Consider the following 22268-nt stretch of genomic DNA (forward strand, 5'->3'; position numbering starts at 1 on the left):
ATTGGTGAACATCCCACTTCAGACCTTATGATGGAAGGTCGGTCATTGATGAAGCAGCTGAAGAGGTTGGGCCAAGGATATTACCCTGAGGAACACCTGCAGAGATGACTGATCTCCAACAACCATGACCACCTTCCCATTTATCAGGTATTCCTCTAACCACTGGAGAGTTTGCCCCCTGGTAGGCATTGATTCTAGTTCTGCCAGGACTCCACAATGCCACACTCTGTCAAATACAGCCCTGATGTCAAGGGCTGTCACTCTCAGCTTACATCTGGAATTGAGCTCTTTTTGTTCATGACTGAACCACTGCTGTAATGAGGTCAGGAGCTGAGTGCCCCAGTGCAACCCAAACTAAGCATCACTGAGCAGGTGTTGCTTGGTTGCACTGATTACACCTTTACTGATGATCAAGAGTAGACTGATGCTATGGTAATTGGCTGGGTTGGATTTGCCCTGCTTTATATGTACAGGATATGCTTGGGCAATTTTCCACATTGTCGGATAGATGTCAGTGTTGTAACTGTACTGGAACAACCCGACTAGGGGAGCACCAAGGTGTTGAGCACAAGTCTTTGGTAGTATTGCCAAAATGCTGTCAGGGCCCATAACCTTTGCAGTATCCAGTGCTTCCAACTGTATTTTGATATCGTATGGATTGAATCGAATTGGATGAAGACTGGTAGCTGCAATGCTGGAGACCACTGCAGTAGGCTGAAATGGACCATCCGCTTGGCACTTCTGGGTGAAGATTGCTGAGAAAGTTTCAGCCTGATCTTTTCCACTGATGTGCTGGGCTCTTCCATCATGGAGGATGGGGATATTTGTGTAGCCGCCTCCTCCAGTGAATTGTTTAATCATCCACCACCTTTACGACTGGATGTGCCAAGGCTGCAGAGCTTGGTTCTATCACTTGCTGCTTATGTTGTCTGGCATGCAAGCATTCCTGTTTGGTGGCTTCACCAGGTTGACACCTCATCTTCAGGTTTGCCAAGCGGTGCTCCTGGCATACTCTCTTGCACTCTCCATTGAAGCAGGGTTGAACTGCCAGTCATGGTTTAGTGGGGCATATGTCCGGCCACAAGTTTACAGATTGCGCTGGAGTACATCATAGCACCTCACGGATGCCCAGTCGTGTGTTGCTTGATCTGTTCAAAGTCTATCCCATTTAGCATAGTGGTAGTGCCACACAACATGATGGAGGTATTGTCAATGTGAAGGCCAGACTTTGTCTCCACAAGGACAGTGCGGTGGTTGCTCATAGTGATATAGTCATGGACGGATGCATCTGCAGCTGACAGATTGGTAAGAATGGGGTCAAGTCTGTTTTTCCCTCTTGTTGGTTCCCTCACCGCCTGCCACAGACCCAGTCTCGCAACTGTGTCTTTTAGGATATTAGTGAATCAGATGGCTTTTTTCCAACAATCAACAATGGTTTCATAGTCATCAGTAGATTCATAATTCAATTTTGTTTTTAAACAAGTTCCATCATCTGATTTTAATACCCCAAGACTTTGACTAAAAGAGTTTTACATGGAAGAAACCTGAACTTAGGACGGCTGCTGAGATCATCTGATCACAGATTGAGGCAAATTCAGGAAACCAGTGTGAAATAAACAAAATTCTCTGTCCTGAAATTACCATTTTCTACAGATACTGGTATGACCAACTTTGAAGAGTGAACTGACAATCAAGTCTCACTATTCCTTCAGCCATGACAAATTGGTATGAAAATCAACTTGCCTGACTAGCTGGTTCCAGTTTTGAATCCAAAGTTAATGCACACCAGGTTTCATCATGAAGAGGAAAAATAACTTTATTATAAACACTTATACTTCAACAAACTGTCAAAGAAGATGGATTACTCATTATTAATCTATTACTATAAAACAACCTATAATCCTTTAAAAATGAAAAAAATAGAAGTTGGAGAAACGCAGCTCATTTTTTGATTCAGACCTCCAGCTTCTTAATTTCTTTGTTTTGCAATACTCCCATTACCTCCAGTACAGATACCCATAAAACATAAAAGACAAGATAGTTCAACATAATCTTATGAATAAAAAAAATTATTCAGTGAAAACAGTTCAATATCACCCCTCCAGACTACAAATTTTAAATTGAACTGTTCTCACAATCCTCTCAATCTTATGGTCACAACAATATTATCTGCAAAGTGATGAGCAGTCTTTACTTCACTGGCAGATTGCCTGGACCCAAGATTTTAGATTTCCCTGTATGTTTTAGGATTCTTTTAGTTTCTGAATGTAGCTTTTCCTGCTCTTTTGACAGAGTGGTAGACAGCATTCTACACAGATTTTGTTGCAACTTTTGGTGGTTTCCGTTTGGATTTTATTCACAGGGCAGCTTTAAGCTGCAGGTCAGAAAGTTGTTACCATATTGAGCTCCCCTGAACCTGTAACACATGATGCCAATTTGTTTGGTCTCACTGGGCCAGAAAAGTAATTTTGGTGGATATGTATCACTTCACTTCTTTTTCCCCCCATAAAGTTGCAAATTCCTTGAAGACTCTCTCCCTTTTTAATGCAGTCATCACTCTTCCCATTTTCAATCTGCAATCTAAAGAAAATTCTGTGGTCTTTACATATCTCCATATTTGAGATGTGAAACAGCATTCTGAAAATGCATTTCGAAAATGCATTTCATCTCAAGGTACACGACACACAGATCCAAACATCATGCTCACATATCTCTTATACAACACTTATAATATCATTCAAATGCAATATTGGTATGAATGGTTTTCATTACTACATTTACTTTTCTAAGAACTATGGAATCTAGTTAAACTATCACATTTTGGAACTAACACCATCAGGGGACTTCAACTGTTTTGACTCAGTTCAAATGAGATGATTTTCTAGCCTATATCATATTTCTGTTTTCATCTGAGTTTTCTCCATGCTTAACCAAGAAGGATGTTGTCCACATCCAGATGTACATCTACAAATTTCCTTCTTACCTGTACTTCCTTAGTAAGTTTACTAGATCTTCCCATCACCCTACAATGACCTTTAATAAGGTAATAGTTCAAATATATTTTTAATTAAGAAATAAACAACAAATTAGGCAGTACATGCACAGGTATCACAAGTTTAAAAAAAGGAAGAATTTATCCATGAAAAACACCATTGTAAAAAGCAGAAAAAGAATATACCTGTCATGTTGACATGGCGACAACATACAAGGTATTAATTATGTTCAGTACAGACAACAAAAATAATAGCTTAAATAATAGATACAAATAATAGTTTAATCATTAAGAGGGAGATTTGGAGAGACACAGACTATTTCACATCTGGGAATGCAAAGAAAAAATTCATTGCAGGAGAAACATTGGAACCATCCAACTGATAAAAATTCCAAATATCCCTATCATCTGAACATCACTAGAAGGAAAGATAAGACAGCACTCAAAGAGAAATTAAACATCTTGTAAGCTAAAACAAGTTTAGCAGGCAAGTAAAAGGCAAAGAAAAAAAAAGTATAAAACATCACAAAATCATTACCAGATCCAACCTCTCAATATCATGAAATAATCTTCACTAAATAACTAAGAAATAACATGAAATGAAACTGTATCAAAGTGGGAGGAACTTATACAGTGGGTTGACACCCTCATTTGTAAAGCAGGTGGTGGTCCAAATGCTAATGTAAAAAAAAATCTTTTACTGAAATTTCAGGAATATTATCAATCATCGGGTAATTCGTAACTGGGAGAAGACTCAAGGTTCTTAAATATTTTTGAATAGTTAGAAATATCAAATTGGATTCTATTAGATTTGATACAGTACTACATCTTTTGTTAGTATTTAGCAGAGCCATATTCTTACTCACTTAAAAACTGTACCAGTTGTTATTTGTGTTAATAAAACAGGAAGATTAGTAAATTACTTCATTTCAGTTTAATTTTACATCTAATCTTATCTGTGGGGTAATCAGAGGCTCTTCCCTGGATAACATAAAACCACAGACAATAGAAAACCCCAATTTATCCTGCCAAACCTGGAAGTACTGCGTGATCTGTCAAGAATTGTCAATGGGGGGAAAATGGATCAAGGCCAGAGATGAACTTACAAAGATCAAGTTTGCAATGGAGAGGAAAACTAATGACTTGAGAGAAAAGCAGGTTCCTTAAAATATCTGAAATGCTTATAATACAGATGAGGCTGATTAAAAATAAGCAGGCTATTTGAAGGACAGTAATATTTTTTGGGCAGCTTCTTCTACAATGCCTGAAGCTTACAAACACACTAAGTATTTATGGAATTTCCTAATTTGAACTCAGTAGACTGAAGTAGCTGTGAAAATTCTCCTGATCCATGTTAGCTCTAAATAAGACTTAGAAGCAACAAATCATGCTAGTCCAGCATGAAAACACATTGTGCAATATTCCCAGTATTTCAGTATTTTCTAGCAAAATTGTAGCAGTTTCTTTAGAACTTCTCTTGGCAGTCTTTAACGATAAAAAACAGAGTTTCAACATACCTCATAAGTGGCTCTTGAGTTTTGGCTAGTGTTTTGCTTTAATTGAATGATATAAGTACATGTTAACATAAATTGAAAATCTTAGTCACAGCCAACCGAGCTGGTTAAAAAAAAGTGAGCCAATTCACCCCACTTCATCTTTTTTCCCTGTTTATTCTATGACAAGATGAGGGCATCGCCAAAAGGACCAGCATTTGTTGCCTATCTTTAATTGCCCTTAAACCATTTGGCTTGCTAGGCCATTTCAGAGATAAGCTGAGAGTCAACCACGTTGTTGAAGATCTGAAGTCGCATGCAGACAGAGCAGGTAAAGTGGCTGACATTCTTCCCTAAAAGATATCAGTGAACCAGATTGTGCTTTACGACCAATGGTAGCTTCATGGTCACCATTACCAAGCCAACTTTTAAATTCCAGAATTATTCATTGAATTTAAATTCTACCAAATGGCATGGTGGGATCTGAAGCTGTGTCCCTAGAGAATTAGAACATGTCTCTGTATTACTGGTCCAGTAATATTACTGTTACAACACAATCTCCCTCATCTGGTAATAACAACACTAAGTTTCAGTTCTGGTAGAATTGCAAAAACATTGTTGAACAGGAAGTTATGTGACAAGATAAAAACATAGATAATAAGTGATTATTATGCAGCACCTAACTAACATTTAATACTTATATCCCAAATATTAAGTGCATACGTTTTACAGAGTTCATGGATACAAATGGATTATAAATGACAAGTTATTTTAGATGTTTATACATGTAATTTAAACCTAAAAGGTTAGAGCTAGAGCAGCAGAGCAGCCGTGAGACAGGAATCGAGTGAACCTGATAAAACCCAGAGGAGTAGAATCTGGATCAATTTCAGTTGGAGCAGCGCCAGTAGTGGGAGAGAAGCAGTGAACCTGGAGGTGATTGGTGGCAACTGAAACTGGATTCTGAGATGAACACCCAAGGTGATGTCAGGATTCAAAAAGTGACACAGCGCAAGAGGATTGGCTGCTTAGGAACTAGGCCGAGAGACTGAGTAAGTGGTACCAGGAAGGGGGGTGTTGGGCACGTTTTCGCACTGCCCTTTTTGCTCCACCATTTTGGCTCTAAACTGTTATGGCGCTCATTACTTTGGCACTGAGCTGTTTTGGCACCAAGTCAGAATAAAAAAAACATCTTGTTTGGTTAAAGAGGAGAGGATGACTAATGACCCGATGTGATTTTCTCAACTAGCAGGAGTTAATAGTCAAAGGTGTAATAACCCACTGTAGATTCAAATCTCGTTTTGTAATCATTTTCTCATTTAACAATTGTTAATAGTCATCTACTGCTTTGATGATATTTAAGCCTTTCTGTCTTCACATTGGAAAGCTGTAATACAATTTTCTTTCTATTTTTCTCGTAGAGCCCATACCAGAAATGGCTGAAAACATTCTAAGCAAGAGAGACAAACAAAAATGTTCACACGATGGTTATCTGTATGTACTGGCGCCAAAACAGCTCAGCGCCAAAGTAATGAGCGCCAAAACAGTTTAGAGCCAAGACGGCAGGGCCAAAAGATCAGTGCCAAAACGGCAGGGCCAAATGATCAGCGCCAAAAGGGCAGCACCAAATAGTCCCATTCCGCCAGGAGGGAGACAGTGTGTAAAGTCTTTGTTTTGGTAGTTATAGTCCACCAGGTAGAGAGAGAGAAAGAGAAGGAAATCCACTATCGAAAGTAGGGGAAAGGTTGAGGAATTGGTCATGATTCATTGTTTGTTGTTAACTGTGATCACAATGGTAGAAGAACTCAGCCCCACGGAATGCTGCTCTGGCAATGTGGGAAATCACCTTCTCGTGTCCATGAAAACCATGGGTACAGGAAGTGTGTTCAGCTGCAGCTCTTGATTCGCTGCATCAAGTGGCTGACACTGCAAATTGACTCACATGGAGCATCCATGAGGCTGATAATATTGTGAATAACATGTTTCGTAAGCTGGTCATGTCACAGGTGAGGACTGCACAGGCAGAAAAGCACTGGGTGACAACCAGAAAGACAAGAAACTGCCAGCAGTCAGTGCAAGAGTTCCCTGTGGCCATTCCCCTCCCAAACACATATACTTTTTTGGATACTGAGTTGGGTGGAGGGAGGAGATGGCCTCTCAGGGAAAAGCAGCTGTAGCACAACTGTTAGCTCTGCTGAACAACAGCGGAGGAAAAAGACTGGGAGAGCTTTAGTGACTGGTGACTCAATTTTAAGGGAGACTGACAAGGTGGCTCCATGGCAGCAAACAAGATTGTTTCCTCCCTGGTGCCAAGGTCAGGGATACCTCAGCGCGACTGCAGGGCATTCTGAAGAGCGAGAGTGAACAGCCAGCAGACATGGTACGTACCAAAGGCATTGGTGAAAAAAAAAGAGGCCCTGCGCAGGAGTTGAGAGTTAGGTAGAGATTAAGGTAGGGGTTGTAACATGAGAGGTGGGACATTCTATTATGGATAAGGAAACCATCACAGCAGAAATGAGGGAGAAGTTCTGAGAAGGGTCTTCAAATACTGACACCTGGGTAGAGCTTAGAAATAAAACAGTGCCAATTACTTTGCTGGGATTATACTCCAAGCCTCCCAACAGTTAGAGAGAGTTAAAGGATCAGATATGCAAGCTGATCACAGTAAGAGGTGAGAGAAACAGGGTTATAGTTTTACGGGACATCAACTTTCCTAATATTAATGGGAATCAGATTCTGGATTAGTGGTGCTGGAAGAGCACAGCAGTTCAGGCAGCATCCGAGGAATCACCTTAATGAGAAAGGATCAAGTTGGGTGTAATTTTTAAAGTGCATCCAGGATTGTATTGTGCATCAGAATGTAGATAATCCTCCTAAAGATGGGGCAGTGATAAACATAATCCCAAGAAATGTAGCCTGTCAAGAGTTTGAAGATTCAGTGGGTGAACATTTTGGGAATTGTGACCATAACTCAAAATCACTATGGAAAGGGATGCAGCTAGTGCAGAAATTAAGTGTCTAAATTGGGGGAAAGCCAATTTTAATATCATTGGACAGGGTCTTGTCAAATAGAGTGGGAACAGCTAATTGCAGCTAAGTCTATATTTGGAAAGTGAGTGTCTTTTTAAGTAGCATAGTGAAAATTCAGGCTCAGTTTGCGTGCTCCTCTGGGATGAAGGGAAGAGCAGTGAACCTGGATGTCAAGGTACAGAGAGTTTGCAAAGAAAAAGGAAGCATGTGTCAGTTGCATTAAAAACAGGAGAAGCCCTTCAAAAGTATAGCATATGCAAGGTTGTTTGAAAAGGAAATTAGGAGGGCAAAGAGGGGCCACAAAATATCTTTGGTACATAGGATCAAGAAAAACCTCAATGCTTTTTATAAGTATATTAAGAGTAAGAGGGAAATGGTGGGACTATTAGACACTGATGTGTGGTACCAGTGGACGAGTAAGGTCTTAAATGGCTATTCATTACCTTTATTTACAGATGAAAAAGACACTTTAGCTCAGGATTTCAGTTGGGATGGTAAAGTTCTAGAGCACGTTAAGATTAATAAGGAGATAATATTAAACATTTTAATGTGATGCAGGTGCACAAATCCCAGGGCCCTGATAAGATGTATCCTAGGCTGCTTTGGGAGGCAAGGGAGGAGATTGCTGGGACTCTGGTGATATACTTACGACTTCACTGGCCACAGGTGAAATGCTAGATGACTGAAAGATAGATAATGTGGTTCATTGGTTCAAGAAGAGCAGCAGAGATAGGCCAAGTAATTACAGACCAGTTAGTATGATATCAGTGGTAGAGAAATCATTGGGATAAATTCTTAGGGACAGGATTAAGCAATACTTGCTAAGTACAATGATTGATCAGGGATAGTCAGCACAGAGTTGTTAGAGGGAAATCCTGTTTCACTAATTTAGTTCAATGTTTTTTTTTGAAAGGCGACTAAATGTTTTGATGAGGGTAGTGCAGTTGACGTGGTTGTCATGGACTTCAGTAAGACCTTAGACAAGATCCTACATGAAAGGCTGCTCCATTAGGTAAGAGCCCATGGAATCCAAGGCAACTTGGCAAACTAGATCCAAAACTGGCTTACAAACACAGGAGGGCAATGGGTGATGGAGGATTTTTTTTTGTAATTGAAAGCTTGTGACCAGCAGTGTTCGGTGCTGGGGCCCTGCTCTCTGTTATGTACATTAACAACTTGGATTTGAATGTTGAAGGTATAATTAGTAAGTGTGCAGCCGACACAAAAATTGATGTTGTTATTGATGCTGAGGAGGATGGTCTCAGGTCAGAGTCCGATACTGATCGGATAGTAAACTAGACAGAGCATTGGCAGATGGTGTTTAATCTCAGCAAGTGTTAAGTGTTTCATTTTGGGAGGTCTAATAAGGGATGGACATGAATGGCACATCTCTAGGAAACACTGAAGATCAAAGGTCCTGTGATGTACAATTCCATTGTTCTCTGAAGGTATCAGCACAGGTAGACAGGGTAGTGAAGACGACAGATGAGATGCTGCCCTTATTAGCTGGGTTTAGAATACAAGAATAAGTAAGTCTTGTTAGAACTTCACAAAACATTAGTTAGGCCACAGATAGAATACTGTGTGCAGTTCAGCTCAGCATGCCATTCGAAGGTTGTGATTGTACTGGAGAGGTTGCAAAGAAGATTCGTCAGGATGTTGCCTGTGATGAGAAGTCTCCGTTATGAGGACACACTGGACAGGGTGGACAGAGGCGGCTATGGTGGTTGCGGGGGGGATGGAATCGGATTGAGGTAAGCAAAATTATGAAAGGCATAGACAAAGTACATCACGACAATCTCTTTCCCACAGCAGACATGTCCAAGACCAGAGGGTATTAGTTTAAGGTGAAGAGCAAGTGGTTTACAGGAGATATGAGAAGGAATGTTTTCACCCGGGAAGTGATAGATACATGAAATGTGCTACCTGAGAGGGCAGTGGAGACAGATATTCTCACCACTTAAAATGTCAGGGCATACTGCGCTATAGACCAAGTGCAGGGAAAAGGGATAAGTATAATTAGATTAGATTACTTAGAGTGTGGAAACAGGCCCTTTGGCCCAACAAGTCCACACCGACCCGCCGAAGCGCAACCCACCCATACCCCTACATTTACCCCTTACCTAACACTACGAGCAATTTAGCATGGCCAATTCACCTGACCCACACATCTTTGGATTGTGGGAGGAAACTGGAGCACCCGGAGGAAACCCATGCAGACACGGGGAGAACATGCAAACTCCACACAGACAGTCGCCTGAGGCGGGAATTGAACCCGCTGTGAGGCAGCAGTGCTAACTACTGTGCCATCGTGCCGCCCACGGTGTTTGTTGGTCAGCATAGACATAGGATGGGCCAAAGGGCCTGTTTCTACGCTGTATAACTCTGACTCTACAGAAAAACATCTTAAATTCGAGGAGTCATAACTTAAAAATAATCTAGATTGCTGTTCTACCATTTGTTACTCAATTTTTTTAAAAAAATTTTCACTGCTGCAGTTCATCTACCAATACACCACAAATATTTCCTTATCACTACAAATTTTTATGGTCATAACAGCAATGAGATTTTGTGCCAACAACAGAGTGTTTACCAATAAGAAGCTGACAAGAAAATCAGAACTTTATGAGAACATCTTATAAACTTAACTTATGTTATTTACTGCTCATGGCCTGAAAATGAAAGGTGATCTCCAGTATTCACTCACTGCAGCCAATTAACAAAAAATGTACAATTATGCTGAAAGTTAATGATCTCATAAATTTACATTATATCTGCATTTGTCTGAAACAACCCACAACCATTCAAGAACACCACTTTTTTGCATGCTCATGCTGTTTCAAACGAATGTCCAGCTTTGGTATTAAATCAAAACAAACAATTTAAGCAGGATATGAAATGCAATGCACAAAATCAAGTAATCACAAGGCAAACAAAGCTCACAAACTAGAATTCAGCATTTCATGCTCAAGTGCAGTCACAGATGGGCTTGACATACAACCATACTCACAGCTTTACATTTCTATTTCATTCATTTCCCAAGCCATGAACGCTCACAGGAAGTAAAAACATGAAAACATTAAGCTTTCAAATCCTCAATCAGCACTTTTCCAGGTAATTTAGTTGTCATTGTTGACAATATTTAGTCAGAATTTTTTTCCACACCTTCGGTATAACTTAAGCCTCATTCATACTGAATTTCCCAAATCTAACTGCATTCAAAATTGGCAGATTTTTAAGTTACAAATAGCAATATTGATAACGATCTTTGTAGCAATGATGAAATCCATTTTCTGTTCCCAATTGCACTGGGAAAGCCAGCGTTTTCAGAGAATGTAACCTTGAAAATACACTTGGTTCTAAATATTTCGAGATAAAGACATTCAATTCCACCCAGCAACAGGGATGCAATTTCGTTCAAGTTTTCCAAAAGAGCACTCAGGACAGCCTGTGAATCACAGAAGACCATTCAAAAGATTACAGACTGAGACTAAAAATCACCGAGTTGACAAAGTGTAGATTCTGTGTTAGTCGTACTGTATTTTAGCGGTGTTGCAGAAAAGACAACAGAACCACACTGATTCTATATAAAAGATTCAGAGAGAAATCGAGTAGTTGGCCTTTTGAAGAGTCATACTGGACTCAAAACATTAACACCCTATTTCTTCCCCCATCGATGCTGCCAGATCTGCAGAATTGTGTTTGTTTCAGATTTCCAGCATCTGTAAACTTTGCCTTTATATTTTTGGCATAACTTGCCTTGCTATATAAAATTATCACCAAATTCACTGATGCCATAAAGTAAATCAAATTGAATCAGTATTAAAAATCTAACATACTTTTGAAATGTATTTACTACAAATCTGATGGTTACAAGTGCATGGGAATTAAACAAACTCCTCCTAACTTCCTCATTTAAATCAATCTTATTTAACCCGAAATATAATGTAAACAATGTTGCAACATGCTATTCCAAAATGTGAGTATTGCCTTATAGTTAAGTGTTGTACGACAGATTGCTGCATCAACAAACTACACACAATTTCACAAATAGAGTGTTTTAAATTCTGAATGACATTCAAATCAGACAGTATGCAGAGGGAAGACATACTTTCAAATAGCCAGAGAAGACAAGGAGTACGGACAGCATGAGAAAAAAAGGATGTCTCGGAGCAAGTTATTTTCAGTCAAATGTGGGCATTGTCTTCAGTTTTAAAGTAGCCCAGTAACTGTGTGCTTAATAACATTCAACAATGGAAGATATTGGATTTTCAATGGATCAAGAAAACTAGATGCAATAAATGTCTTGCCTTCTAATGGTAGATGACTGCCTCAAGCATTGGAATGACTTTGCACTAATATGACAATAGGGAAGCCATATGCACACGCAAAACTCATTGATCAGCTTTAACAGCACATTAGAAAGGCCTTTTGCTTTATGAGTTATACCTCAAACACTCAATTCAAAGCACTACATTGTGCACATCAGTGATTCAGTTATAATTTCAGAAATAAAGTAAAATACTTTTCAATAACATTTAAATGACATCCTTTTCATCAGTAGTTGGGATAACAGCCCACAACCGACATGATTCCTTAGGAAAGGCTTAAAGAATTTGAACTTCATTTGCTGTTAGAACATCATGAATATATTGATCTAATGACCTGGAGCTGGCATTTCCTTAAAAATAATCACCTCATTAAAAAAAACTTCACAGCTGGAGTATGAGAAATTCTACTCTGTCTAAAGATGCCGAATGGGAATTGCAAGTATGATCTGAGTGATGGATATAAGCACACACATTTAGAAGCTGCACCATCTACTCACTTAAAGAGCATTAAGATGATTTCTGAATTCCTCTGAATTGATTCCAAATAAAAGATACACAGCCTTACCTCCTTAGGAATGGAAAGTAATCTATTTCTGTCCACATTAAAATTTGTCAGCTTCCGTAACTTTCCAATACTTCGTGGCAAACTCTAAAATAAAACAGCCATTATACAATATACCCAAAATCAAGCAGATCACAAGGTTATTCAAATATTAAAAATAAGTTTACAAGGATAACAAGTTCCTATTTCCTTCTCTATTCAACACTAGAAGTATAATAATTAGGAATTTTTTTTGGAAAAATAATTAGGATTATAAATCTGATTACTTTCATTCAATCATATATATATGTCCTTTTGGATATAAAAACATACTTCCCTTGAAATTACAGTTATCACACCAGCTTCAGAATCTTGAGTCTTTGCGCATCTCCTCAACTAAATACTTAGTAGTTCAAACCAACATTAAACTAGGCACTTGCTCCAAATTATGTGGATTATTTCACAATTGATCTCTTCTTCATAAAGAATCAAGAAAAATTTATTGTAGTTGAATTGTGTAAATTTCTCAGATTTAATTTCAAATCAAACGGAATGTTGTAACTTATTTTTACAGAAACGGAATGTTAAGATGAAGGATGTATTGCTGTTGTTGTATATTAGCATTGCTGAGGGCACACTGGGAATACAATTTACAGTGTCAGTCTTCTTACTCAAAAAAGGATTAATTGCATTTAGAAGCAGTCCGTGTAAGGTTCACTTGAATGATTACTGCGATGAAGGGATTATTTTATGTGGAAAGGTTGAACAGCCTGAACCTATATCCATTGGAATTTAGAAGAATTCCAAAGGATATAGAAGAATTTAGAGGTGGCCCTATTGAAGCATACATATTTGACAGAACTCAACAGGATGGATGTTGAAAGGATGACACTAAAAAAAAGTGGAAGGAAAGTAGTGTGGAGCTTGCATCTACTCCTGAATTGGAGGCTTTTCTTGTGATTATCCTGTTTTTTTTAAAAAGAGGAGAAGGAGAAAAGTTTTAATTTAAAATTATTTTTCGAACAAAAGAAAGAATGTGAGGAAGGAAAGACTAGATTACAGGGAATTTGGGAGAGACCTGTCTACATGCATGTCAAGGTGTTGACGGCTCCAGGGAGAGATTTTGTTTTTGTGTGCATAGAACTTGGAAGATTGACCTTTTCAACTTGTTTGTCAGGGTTCACTGCTGGCGGTTAAAATAACGACAGTGAGCAGATCTTGGATCTGTTATTTTTGTCAAACTGAATCTAGGAGTCCAAGGGATTGGCATATCTTAGAGCTGTGAGCTGAGTGTTAGGGGATCTGAGGTGGTAGCTATTTTTGAGTTCAGCTAAGGACTGGATTTTAAGAATTTAGTTATTTTTGTCTCATGCTTAAAATTAAAAATTGTGGGTAAGGGTAGTTTTTTTTTTGAAAAAACATTTATTTAGAGCTGCTTCTTTTAAGCTTACAATATAGAATATAGGCTTAAATTTGCGCAGCATTGTGTATAAGCAGCAGTCTAGAAACACTGGGACTCAAAAATGTGTGGGTCTTTTTAGTTAAATCTACGTTAGCAAATGTTTAAGAGGCAATTATGTCAGTCAATGGAGTGGAATGCCCTTCCTGTTAGATGTGGGAGATAAGGGAGTTGATTGTCCTTGGAGACACTGTCTGCACTGTGTTTGGATCCATCTCATATCAGACTGTTTAGATTGACTGGAGAGGCAGCTGGGAGTCAATGAGGAGCATACAAGAAGCACAGAGTGCAACTGTTCGTAAATTTAGTTAAGTGGTCATGTCACAGGTTCAGTCAGATAGGTGGGCAACTGTCAGGAGAGGTAGAAAGGTAATAGAGGAGCTTTTGCGGCTATTCCTCCCTCAAACAGATATACCATTTTGGGTACTGTTGTGCGAATGGATAGTATCTTCGAGGAAGACAGAAGTGGCAGTCATTTCTTAGACACTTCTGTCAAGCCAGATTTGTCAAGATTCAAAAGGGTAATTGTTATAGGGGGCCCTCCAGTCAGGGCACAGACAAGCAATTCTGCAGCTGAGCTCGAATTCAGGATATGTTGCCTCCCTGGTGCCAGCGTTAAGGATGTCTCAAAGCAGTTGCAGCATATTGTCAAAGGGAACAATGAAAAGCTGGATGTTATCGTACACATTTGTAAGAATGGCATAGTTAGGGATAAGGTTGAAACTTTGCAGAATGAAGACAGGAAGTTAGGTAGAAGGTTGAAAAGCAGAACCTCAAAGATAGTAAAGCTAGTGAGAGTTGGAATAGAAGACAACAAGTTACTTAGAAAGGGAAGGTGAGAGCAAGCCAGAGAATGAAGTAACGCTGAAGAGTTAAATTGTATTTATTTCAATACGAGGGGTCTTTCAGGTAATGAATGCAGGGCATGTATAGGAACATGGGTTTGGAACACCATTGCTAATATTCAAACGTGGCTGAGGGAGGGATAGGACTGGAAACTCAATGATCTGTTTAGATGCTGTAGGAAGGATAGATAGGGAGACAAGAAGGGGAATGGAATTTTTGATTAGGGATAACATTATTGCTGTACTTCGGGAGGATATTTCTGGGGGTTCAACCAGTGAAATTATACGAGTGAAACTCAAAAAAAAGGGAGCTGATCACCTTGCTCGGATTGTCAGCGTGAAACTGAGGAACAAATACACAGAGGTCTCAGACATATAAGAATAATAGAGTTGTAATAGAAGAGGATTTGAACTTTCCAAATACAGACTGGGACTGCAATAGCGTTAAGGGCTTGGATGGTGAGGAAATTGTTAAATGTATTCAAGAATTTATTTTAATCAAAATGTAGATATGCCCACCAGAGAAGGAGCAAAACTTGACCTTTTTTGGGAAAAAGGTGGGGCAAGTTACTGAAATTTTAGGGGGGGACCGAAGATCATAATTCTATTTGTTTTAAAATAGTAATGGAAAAGGACAGGCCTTGTATAAAAATTAAAGTTCTAAATTGGAGTAAGGTAAATTTTGACAGTATGAGACAGGAATGTTCGAAAGTCGATTGGGGTAATCTGTTCACAGGAAAAGGGAAAACTGGCAAGTGGAAGGCTTTCAAAAGTGAGATAACAAGAGTTTATAGGCATTGTGTTCCTGTTAGAGTCAAGGGTAAGGCTGGTAAGTGTGAGGAATGATGCATAAATACAGGTATTGAGGATCTGGTCAAAAATAAGGAGACGGCACATGTTAGGAATAGACAACTAGAATCAAGTGAATCTCTTAAAGAGTATAAGAGGTGTCAGGTCATTCTTAAGAGGGAAATCAGGAAGACAAAAGGAGTTACAAGACAGCCTTGACAGCTAGGGTTAAGGAGAATTCAAAAAAGATTCTGCAAGTATGCTAAGAGAAATTAGGGAACGAATAGGGCCCCTTAAAGATAAACAAGATCATGTGTGTAGTGGAACCACAGGAGATGGGAGATACACTAATTGAACATTATGCATCAATTTTTAGGGAGGACAATGACAGAGGCTAGGAAACTCAGGGAAATAAATAAGGATGTCTTCAAACAAGTACACATTACAGAAGAAGTGATGCTGGAGGTCTTAAAAGCCATGAAGGTGGATAAATCTTCAGGATGTGATCAAGTGTATCCCAGGACATGGGAAGTTAGGGAAGAATTTGCTGGGATCCAAGCAGAGATATTAGTATCATCTATAGCCATGGATGAGGTTCCAGAGAACTGCAGGGTCGCTAATATTGTGCCTTTATTTCAGAAAGATAGTCAGGAGAAGAGATTCTAAGAGATAGGATTTACATGCATTTGGAAAGACAAGGAGTGCTGAGGGAAAGTCATCATGGCTTTGTGTTTGGGAAATCATATCTCACAAACTTGATTGAGTTCTTTTGAGGACAGAACCAAAAAGATTAATGAGGGCAGTGCAGTAGACATTGTCTACAAGGACTTTAAAAAAAGCCTTCGACATGATAGATTATATAGATATCCAGGGAGAGCTTGTCAACTGGACGCAAAATTGGTTAGACAGTAAGAGACAGAGGGTGGTGGTACAGCGTTCGTTTCAGACTGGAGGCCTGTGACCAGCGTGTTCCACAGGAATCAGTGCTGAGCCCATTTTTGTTGGTCATTTATATAAGCAACTTGCATAAGAATTTAGGAGACATGATTAGTAAGTTTGCAGATGACAGCAAAATTAGTGGCATACATAGCACCAAAACAGGCCCTTTGCCCTACAATGTTGTGCCAAACATGATACCAAATAAAACTAATCCTCTCTGCCTATCCTTGGTCCATATGCTTCCACTCTGTATATTTGTGTGCTTATCTAAAAGTCCATTAAACACCTTTAACTTATCTGCCTCCACAACCACCCCTGGTAGTGTGTTCCATGCTCCGACCACACCCTGTGGAAAAATACTTGCCCCTCATCTCCTTTGAACTCCAGACCCATCTCACCAATGCCTGCCCCCAAATATTAGACATATCAACTAAGGAAAAAGATTCTGACCATCAATTCTATCTATGCATTTCGTTATTTTATAGACTTCAATCAAGTTTCTCCTCAAACCCCAATGCTCTAGAGAAAATAACTCCTGTTTTCTAGCCTCTCCTTATAATCCAGGCAGCATCCTGGTAAACCTCTTCTGCACTCTCTCTAAAGCTTCCATGTTGTGTAATGTGGCAACCAGAAATGAACACAATACTCTAAAAGCATGGCCATACCAAATTATAGTTGACAGTGAAAAAGGTGGTCTAAGGTCACAAAGGGATCTTGATCAATTGGATCAATGGGCTGAACATTGGCAAATGGAGTTTAATTTGGATAAATGCGAGGTATTACATTTTTGTAAAGCAAACAAAGGCAGTACTTATACAGGTAATGGTCATGCACTGTCAAATGATAGCATTGTCAAATAGGGACACCTTGCGGTTCAAGTACATAGTTCTTTGAAAGTTGCATCACAGGTAGGGTGTTTAAGACAGCACTTGCCATCACGTCTCAAACCTTTGAGTATAGGAGTTGTGACGTCATGTTGAGGTTGTGCAGAATGTTGGTGAGGCCGTGCAGAATGTAGGTGAGGCCATTTTTGGAGTACTGTATCTAGTTCTGGTCGCCCTGCTATAGGAAGGATATTGTCAAATTGGAGAGGGTTCAGAAAAGATTTACAGGATGTTGGCTAGTACGAAGGACTTAAGGTTATAGGAAGAAGCTGCATATGCTGAGAGTGTTTTTGCTGGAGTGTGGGAAGTTAAAGTATAACCTCATTGAGGTTTGTAAAATCATGAGGGGTACAGATTGGAGAAAAGACTTTTGCTTTCAATCTAAGTGAGGAAGTTCAAAACTAGGGGGCATATTTTTAAGGTGATAGGAGAAAGACTTCAAAGGGATCCGAGCAACTTTTTCCACAGAAAGGGTTATTTGTCTGTGAAATGAACAGATAGAGGAAATAATAGCACAGTTACAACATTTAAAAGATATTTGGACAAGTACGTGAACAGGAAAGCTTTAGGGGGATTGGTTGGTATGGACCCACTGGACCAAAGGATCTGTTTCCGTGTTGTATGACATTGTAATTGTTTGTTTCCCCTTGTGGGAGACAATGGAACAAGGGGATACGGTTTAAAAACTTAGATCATCCCAACAACCACAAACGCAACTGGATCGGGGCATTATTTAATGAGCCACAAAACACTGCAGCACCCAGGAACGATGAGATGCCAAAGAAAAATACCTATACAACGTACTCAAGAACAACAGGTTCGCATGAAGCACAGTCCGCCAATTACACAACAAACCTAAACAAAAAGACACAACACGCCCAGAAACCCTAGCCACACTACCTTACATTTCAGACATCTCGCAGATGACGACCAGACAACTTCAGCCCGAGCATCATGGTAGCCCACAAACCCATCAACACACTAAAACAGCTAATGAACTTGAAATACCCGATAAAGACAACAAGCAAAACCAACATCATTTACAAAATACCTTGCAAGAACTGTAACAAACACTACATTGGAGAAACAGGCAGAAAACTAGGCACCAGGATACATGAATATCAACTAGCCACAAAAAGACATAACCCACTCTCACTAGTATCCTTACATACGAGTGAGGAAGTACACCACTTTGATTGGGACACACATCCATCCTAGGACAAGCCAAACAGAGACATGCACGAGAATTCCAAGAAGCATGGCAGTTCATTCGGAACTTTATCAACAAATACATTGACTTGGATTCCATTTACCACTCCCTGAGAAAAAGGACATGAAATGACGTCACCATAGGAAATGACATCACCATCGAAAGTGACACGACCACCACAAGGAAACCCAAACGCATTAATAGAAAGCAGGCTACACCACCGGTACTTCATCTGGAGGCTCAATGAAGATGTTACCTAGTATGGTGACGATACGTCTGAAAACGAACATTTCAGCTCACCGAGCAAACCTACATCCACAAACATTACATCAGACAAACCAGAGGGAAACCAGCACAACAGGATAAACGAACACCACTCGCCACCAAAAGACAAACCACCACTCGTATCCTTACACACAGACAAGGAAGGACACCAGCTCAACAGGGACAATACATCTACCCTGAGAGGGGCAAAACAAAGACACGCACGTAAGTTCCAAGAGGCCTGGCATTCAAACCGGAACTCCATTAACAAACACACCAATTTGGACATTATTTGCCAACTTCTCAGAAAAAGAACCAGAAGTGATATTGCCCACCACAACAGACGAAGACACATTAATAGAAAGTGGGACAAAACACCAGCGCTTCAATGGAGGCTCATTGATGATGTTATCTAGCATGGTGATGAAACCTCTGAGAATAAACCTTCCAGCTCAGTGAGCAAATTACAACCTGAGACAATTCTGGATTTGGTAATATGTTATGAGAGAGACTTGATTAGGGAGTTTAAGGTGAAGGCTCCTCCAGGGAGCAGTGACTACAATATCACAGAATTCATTCTGTAGTTTAAGACGGAAAAGAGTGAATCAGATGTAACAGTATTACAGTTGAATAGAGGTAACTATAAAAGACATGAGGGTGGAACTGGCTAGAGTTGACTAGAGGGAGAGACTAGCAGGGATGATGGTGGTGCAGCTACAGCAAGAGTTCTTGGGAGTAATTCAAGAGGCAAACCAGAAATTCATTCCGAGGAAGAAGAAACATACTGAAGAGAAGAAGCAGTCATGGCTGACAAATGAAGTCATGAAGGGCTTTTGCCCGAAACATTGATTTCGCTGCTCCTTGGATGCTGCCTGGACTGCTGTGCTCTTCCAGCACCACTAATCTAGAAAATGAAGTCAGGGCCAACATCAACGCAAAAGTAGTAACATAATATTGTGAAGATTAGTGGGAAGCCTTTAAAAAAAAGTGGATATGGACAAAAACAACAAGGTGGGGGAGATGAAGAAATTGGAGAATAAGCTAGCTAGTAATATAAAAGAAGATTGCAAGAGTTTTTTTGGATATCTAAGTGTGAACATTGCACTCCTAGAAAATGAGGCAGCAGTAGTAACGGTGGGGAACAGAGAAATGGCAGAAGAACTGAATTGGTATTTTGTATTAGACTTCACAGTGGAAGAATCCAGCAATAGAGTCATATTTCCTGAGAATTATAGGTGAATGTATTAGCCGTCACAAAGGGGAAGGTGCTAGGGAAAGAGAATAAAATCGCCTAGAACAGATCAAGTATACCCCAGAGTTCAGAAGAAGATAGCTGAGGAGATTGTAGAGGTATTGGTGTTGATCTTTCAGGAATCACTAACATCAGGAAGGGTCCCAAAGAATTGGAAAATGGTTCATGTAACACCTCTGTTTTACATGAAGGGAGGGAGGCAGAAGACAGGAAACAATAGGCTGGTTAGCTTGACCAGGGTCATTGGTAAGATTTGACAGTCCATTATTAAATAGGAGATTCCATTTACTTGAAGTGCACAGTGAAACAGAACTGAGTCACCACAGGTCATCAATGGGAGATAATGTCTGACAAATCTGTTAGAATTCTTTATGGAGGTACCAAGCTAATTAGACAAAGGAAAGCCAGGAGATGTGACTTATTTGAATTTCCAGAATGCCTTTGACAAGGGCTGCAAAGGAACTGCTAAATAGGATAAAAGTTCATGGTGTTAGGGGCAAGGTACCAACACCGACGGAAGATTGGCTGACTGACAAAAGGCAGAGTGTGGGGATAAAGGAGCCTTTTTCAGGATGGCAATCATTAACTAGTGGAGTTCCACTGTGGTCAGTGTTGGGACCACAACTATTCATGCTATGCATTAATGATCTGGATGAAGGAACTGAGGGCATTGTTACTTATTTTGCACATTACACAAAGATAAATGGAGGAACAGGTGTCCATTGAGGAAATGGGGAGGTTGGAGAGGACTTGGGACAGGTTAGGAGAGTGGTTAAAGTGTCAGGTGGAATTCAATGTAAGGAAATGAGAGATTATGTACTTTTGTCAGAACAATAGAGATACAGACTATTTTCTAAACCAGAAAGGCTTTGGAAATCTAATGCAGAAAAGGAATTAGCAGTCCTCATTCAGGATTCTCTTAAAGTTCAAATACTGGTTCAGTTGGCAGCTTAGAAGACAAATGCAAGGTTAGCATTCATTTCAAGAGGGCTAGAATACAAGAGTAGAGACATACTGCTAAGCCTGTACAGGCTCTGGTCACAGCACATTTGGAATATCACTAGCAGTTTTGGGCCCTGTGTCTGATGAGAATGTACTGGCATTGGAGGGTGTCCACAAGAGGTTTACAAGAATGATGCTCAGGATCAAGGGCTTGTCATATGAGAAGTGGCTAAAAGACTCTGGGTCTGTACTCAATGGGAGTTTAGAAGGATGAGGAGAGATCTCATTGAAACTTGCAGAGTATTGAGGGGCCTAGATAGCATGGACATGTCGAAGATATTTCCACTAATCGGAGAGAATACGTACCGAAGGCATAGCCTCAAGGTGAAGGGCTGAGACTCTAAAACTGAGATGAGGAGGAATTTCTTCAGCAAAAGGGTGGTTATTCTGTGAAACTCATTGCCGCAGAAAGTTAGATCCGTGGCCCACAGGAGTGTTTCTTTCTTTGTTATTTCTCTTTGTTTATTTTTAAATGTGTCGTCTCTGCAGAACTGTATTGTCTTGTTTGCCCTCTGAATGTGTTTGCTTGAGATTAAGGAAACATTGCTATATAGCAATTTTTCCACTTGTTTAAAGAATAGGTCTAGTTTATAATAAACAAGTCATTTTTAATTTCATTAAATAAACCTGGGAAAAGATTTTTGTTCCGAATAACAGAAGTACTGAAATGAAGCAATTGGATTATTTAGTATTGAATTTAAAGATTCATACTAATGGTACAATTCAGAAGTGAAGTTTGGTTAACAGCACACTCCTCCTGTCGGAGTTGCAACATTCACGTATGAGATGTAAGCTGAGTCTGCGAGCCACATATGATGTGAAAAGCATGCCAGAAATCTTTTAAAGTTGTCCGGAACAGACCAATACTTCTCATGTCATTGTAAAATCTGCCTTATTTAGAGATACTTTTACAAATTACGGCTAAGGAAACCTTTAAATGTTTTTCCAAATCTGAGGAATAGGAGCAAAAGGGTAGGATGAGATAGAGATTGAAGAATCAGACTACTAAGATGGCATGGGGGAATCAAGAGATAAACTGGGGAGTGAACTCTCAGGTCTTGGTGTTGGGACAGAGATGTATCTCTATGGCATGGGTGCATCAAACTGAAATGTGGGATCTGGGAAAGCCTTGGAGATTGAAAAATTGGAGGTTATGGAGAAGTAGTCAAGCAAGAGAATGGAGCAAGAGTGATTAGGCGAGGTGTCATGGCTTTGGGACTAGCATTTTCTTCAAAAC

General features: G+C 39.7%; 1 protein-coding gene across 4 annotated transcripts in view; it reads right to left on the reverse strand.

The window, feature by feature from the left end:
* The window catches only part of lrrc1 (leucine rich repeat containing 1), a 184290-nt gene that overhangs the window by 36278 nt on the left and 125744 nt on the right, over positions 1–22268 (reverse strand). For all 4 annotated transcript variants that reach the window (XM_060852839.1, XM_060852831.1, XM_060852854.1 and 1 more), the window contains one exon: positions 12412–12495. In XM_060852839.1, the coding sequence (XP_060708822.1) occupies positions 12412–12495 (84 nt within the window). The remainder of the gene's footprint in view (positions 1–12411; positions 12496–22268) is intronic.

This window comes from Hemiscyllium ocellatum, chromosome 3 (genome assembly GCF_020745735.1).
Source record: "Hemiscyllium ocellatum isolate sHemOce1 chromosome 3, sHemOce1.pat.X.cur, whole genome shotgun sequence".
Classification (NCBI taxonomy): domain Eukaryota; kingdom Metazoa; phylum Chordata; class Chondrichthyes; order Orectolobiformes; family Hemiscylliidae; genus Hemiscyllium; species Hemiscyllium ocellatum.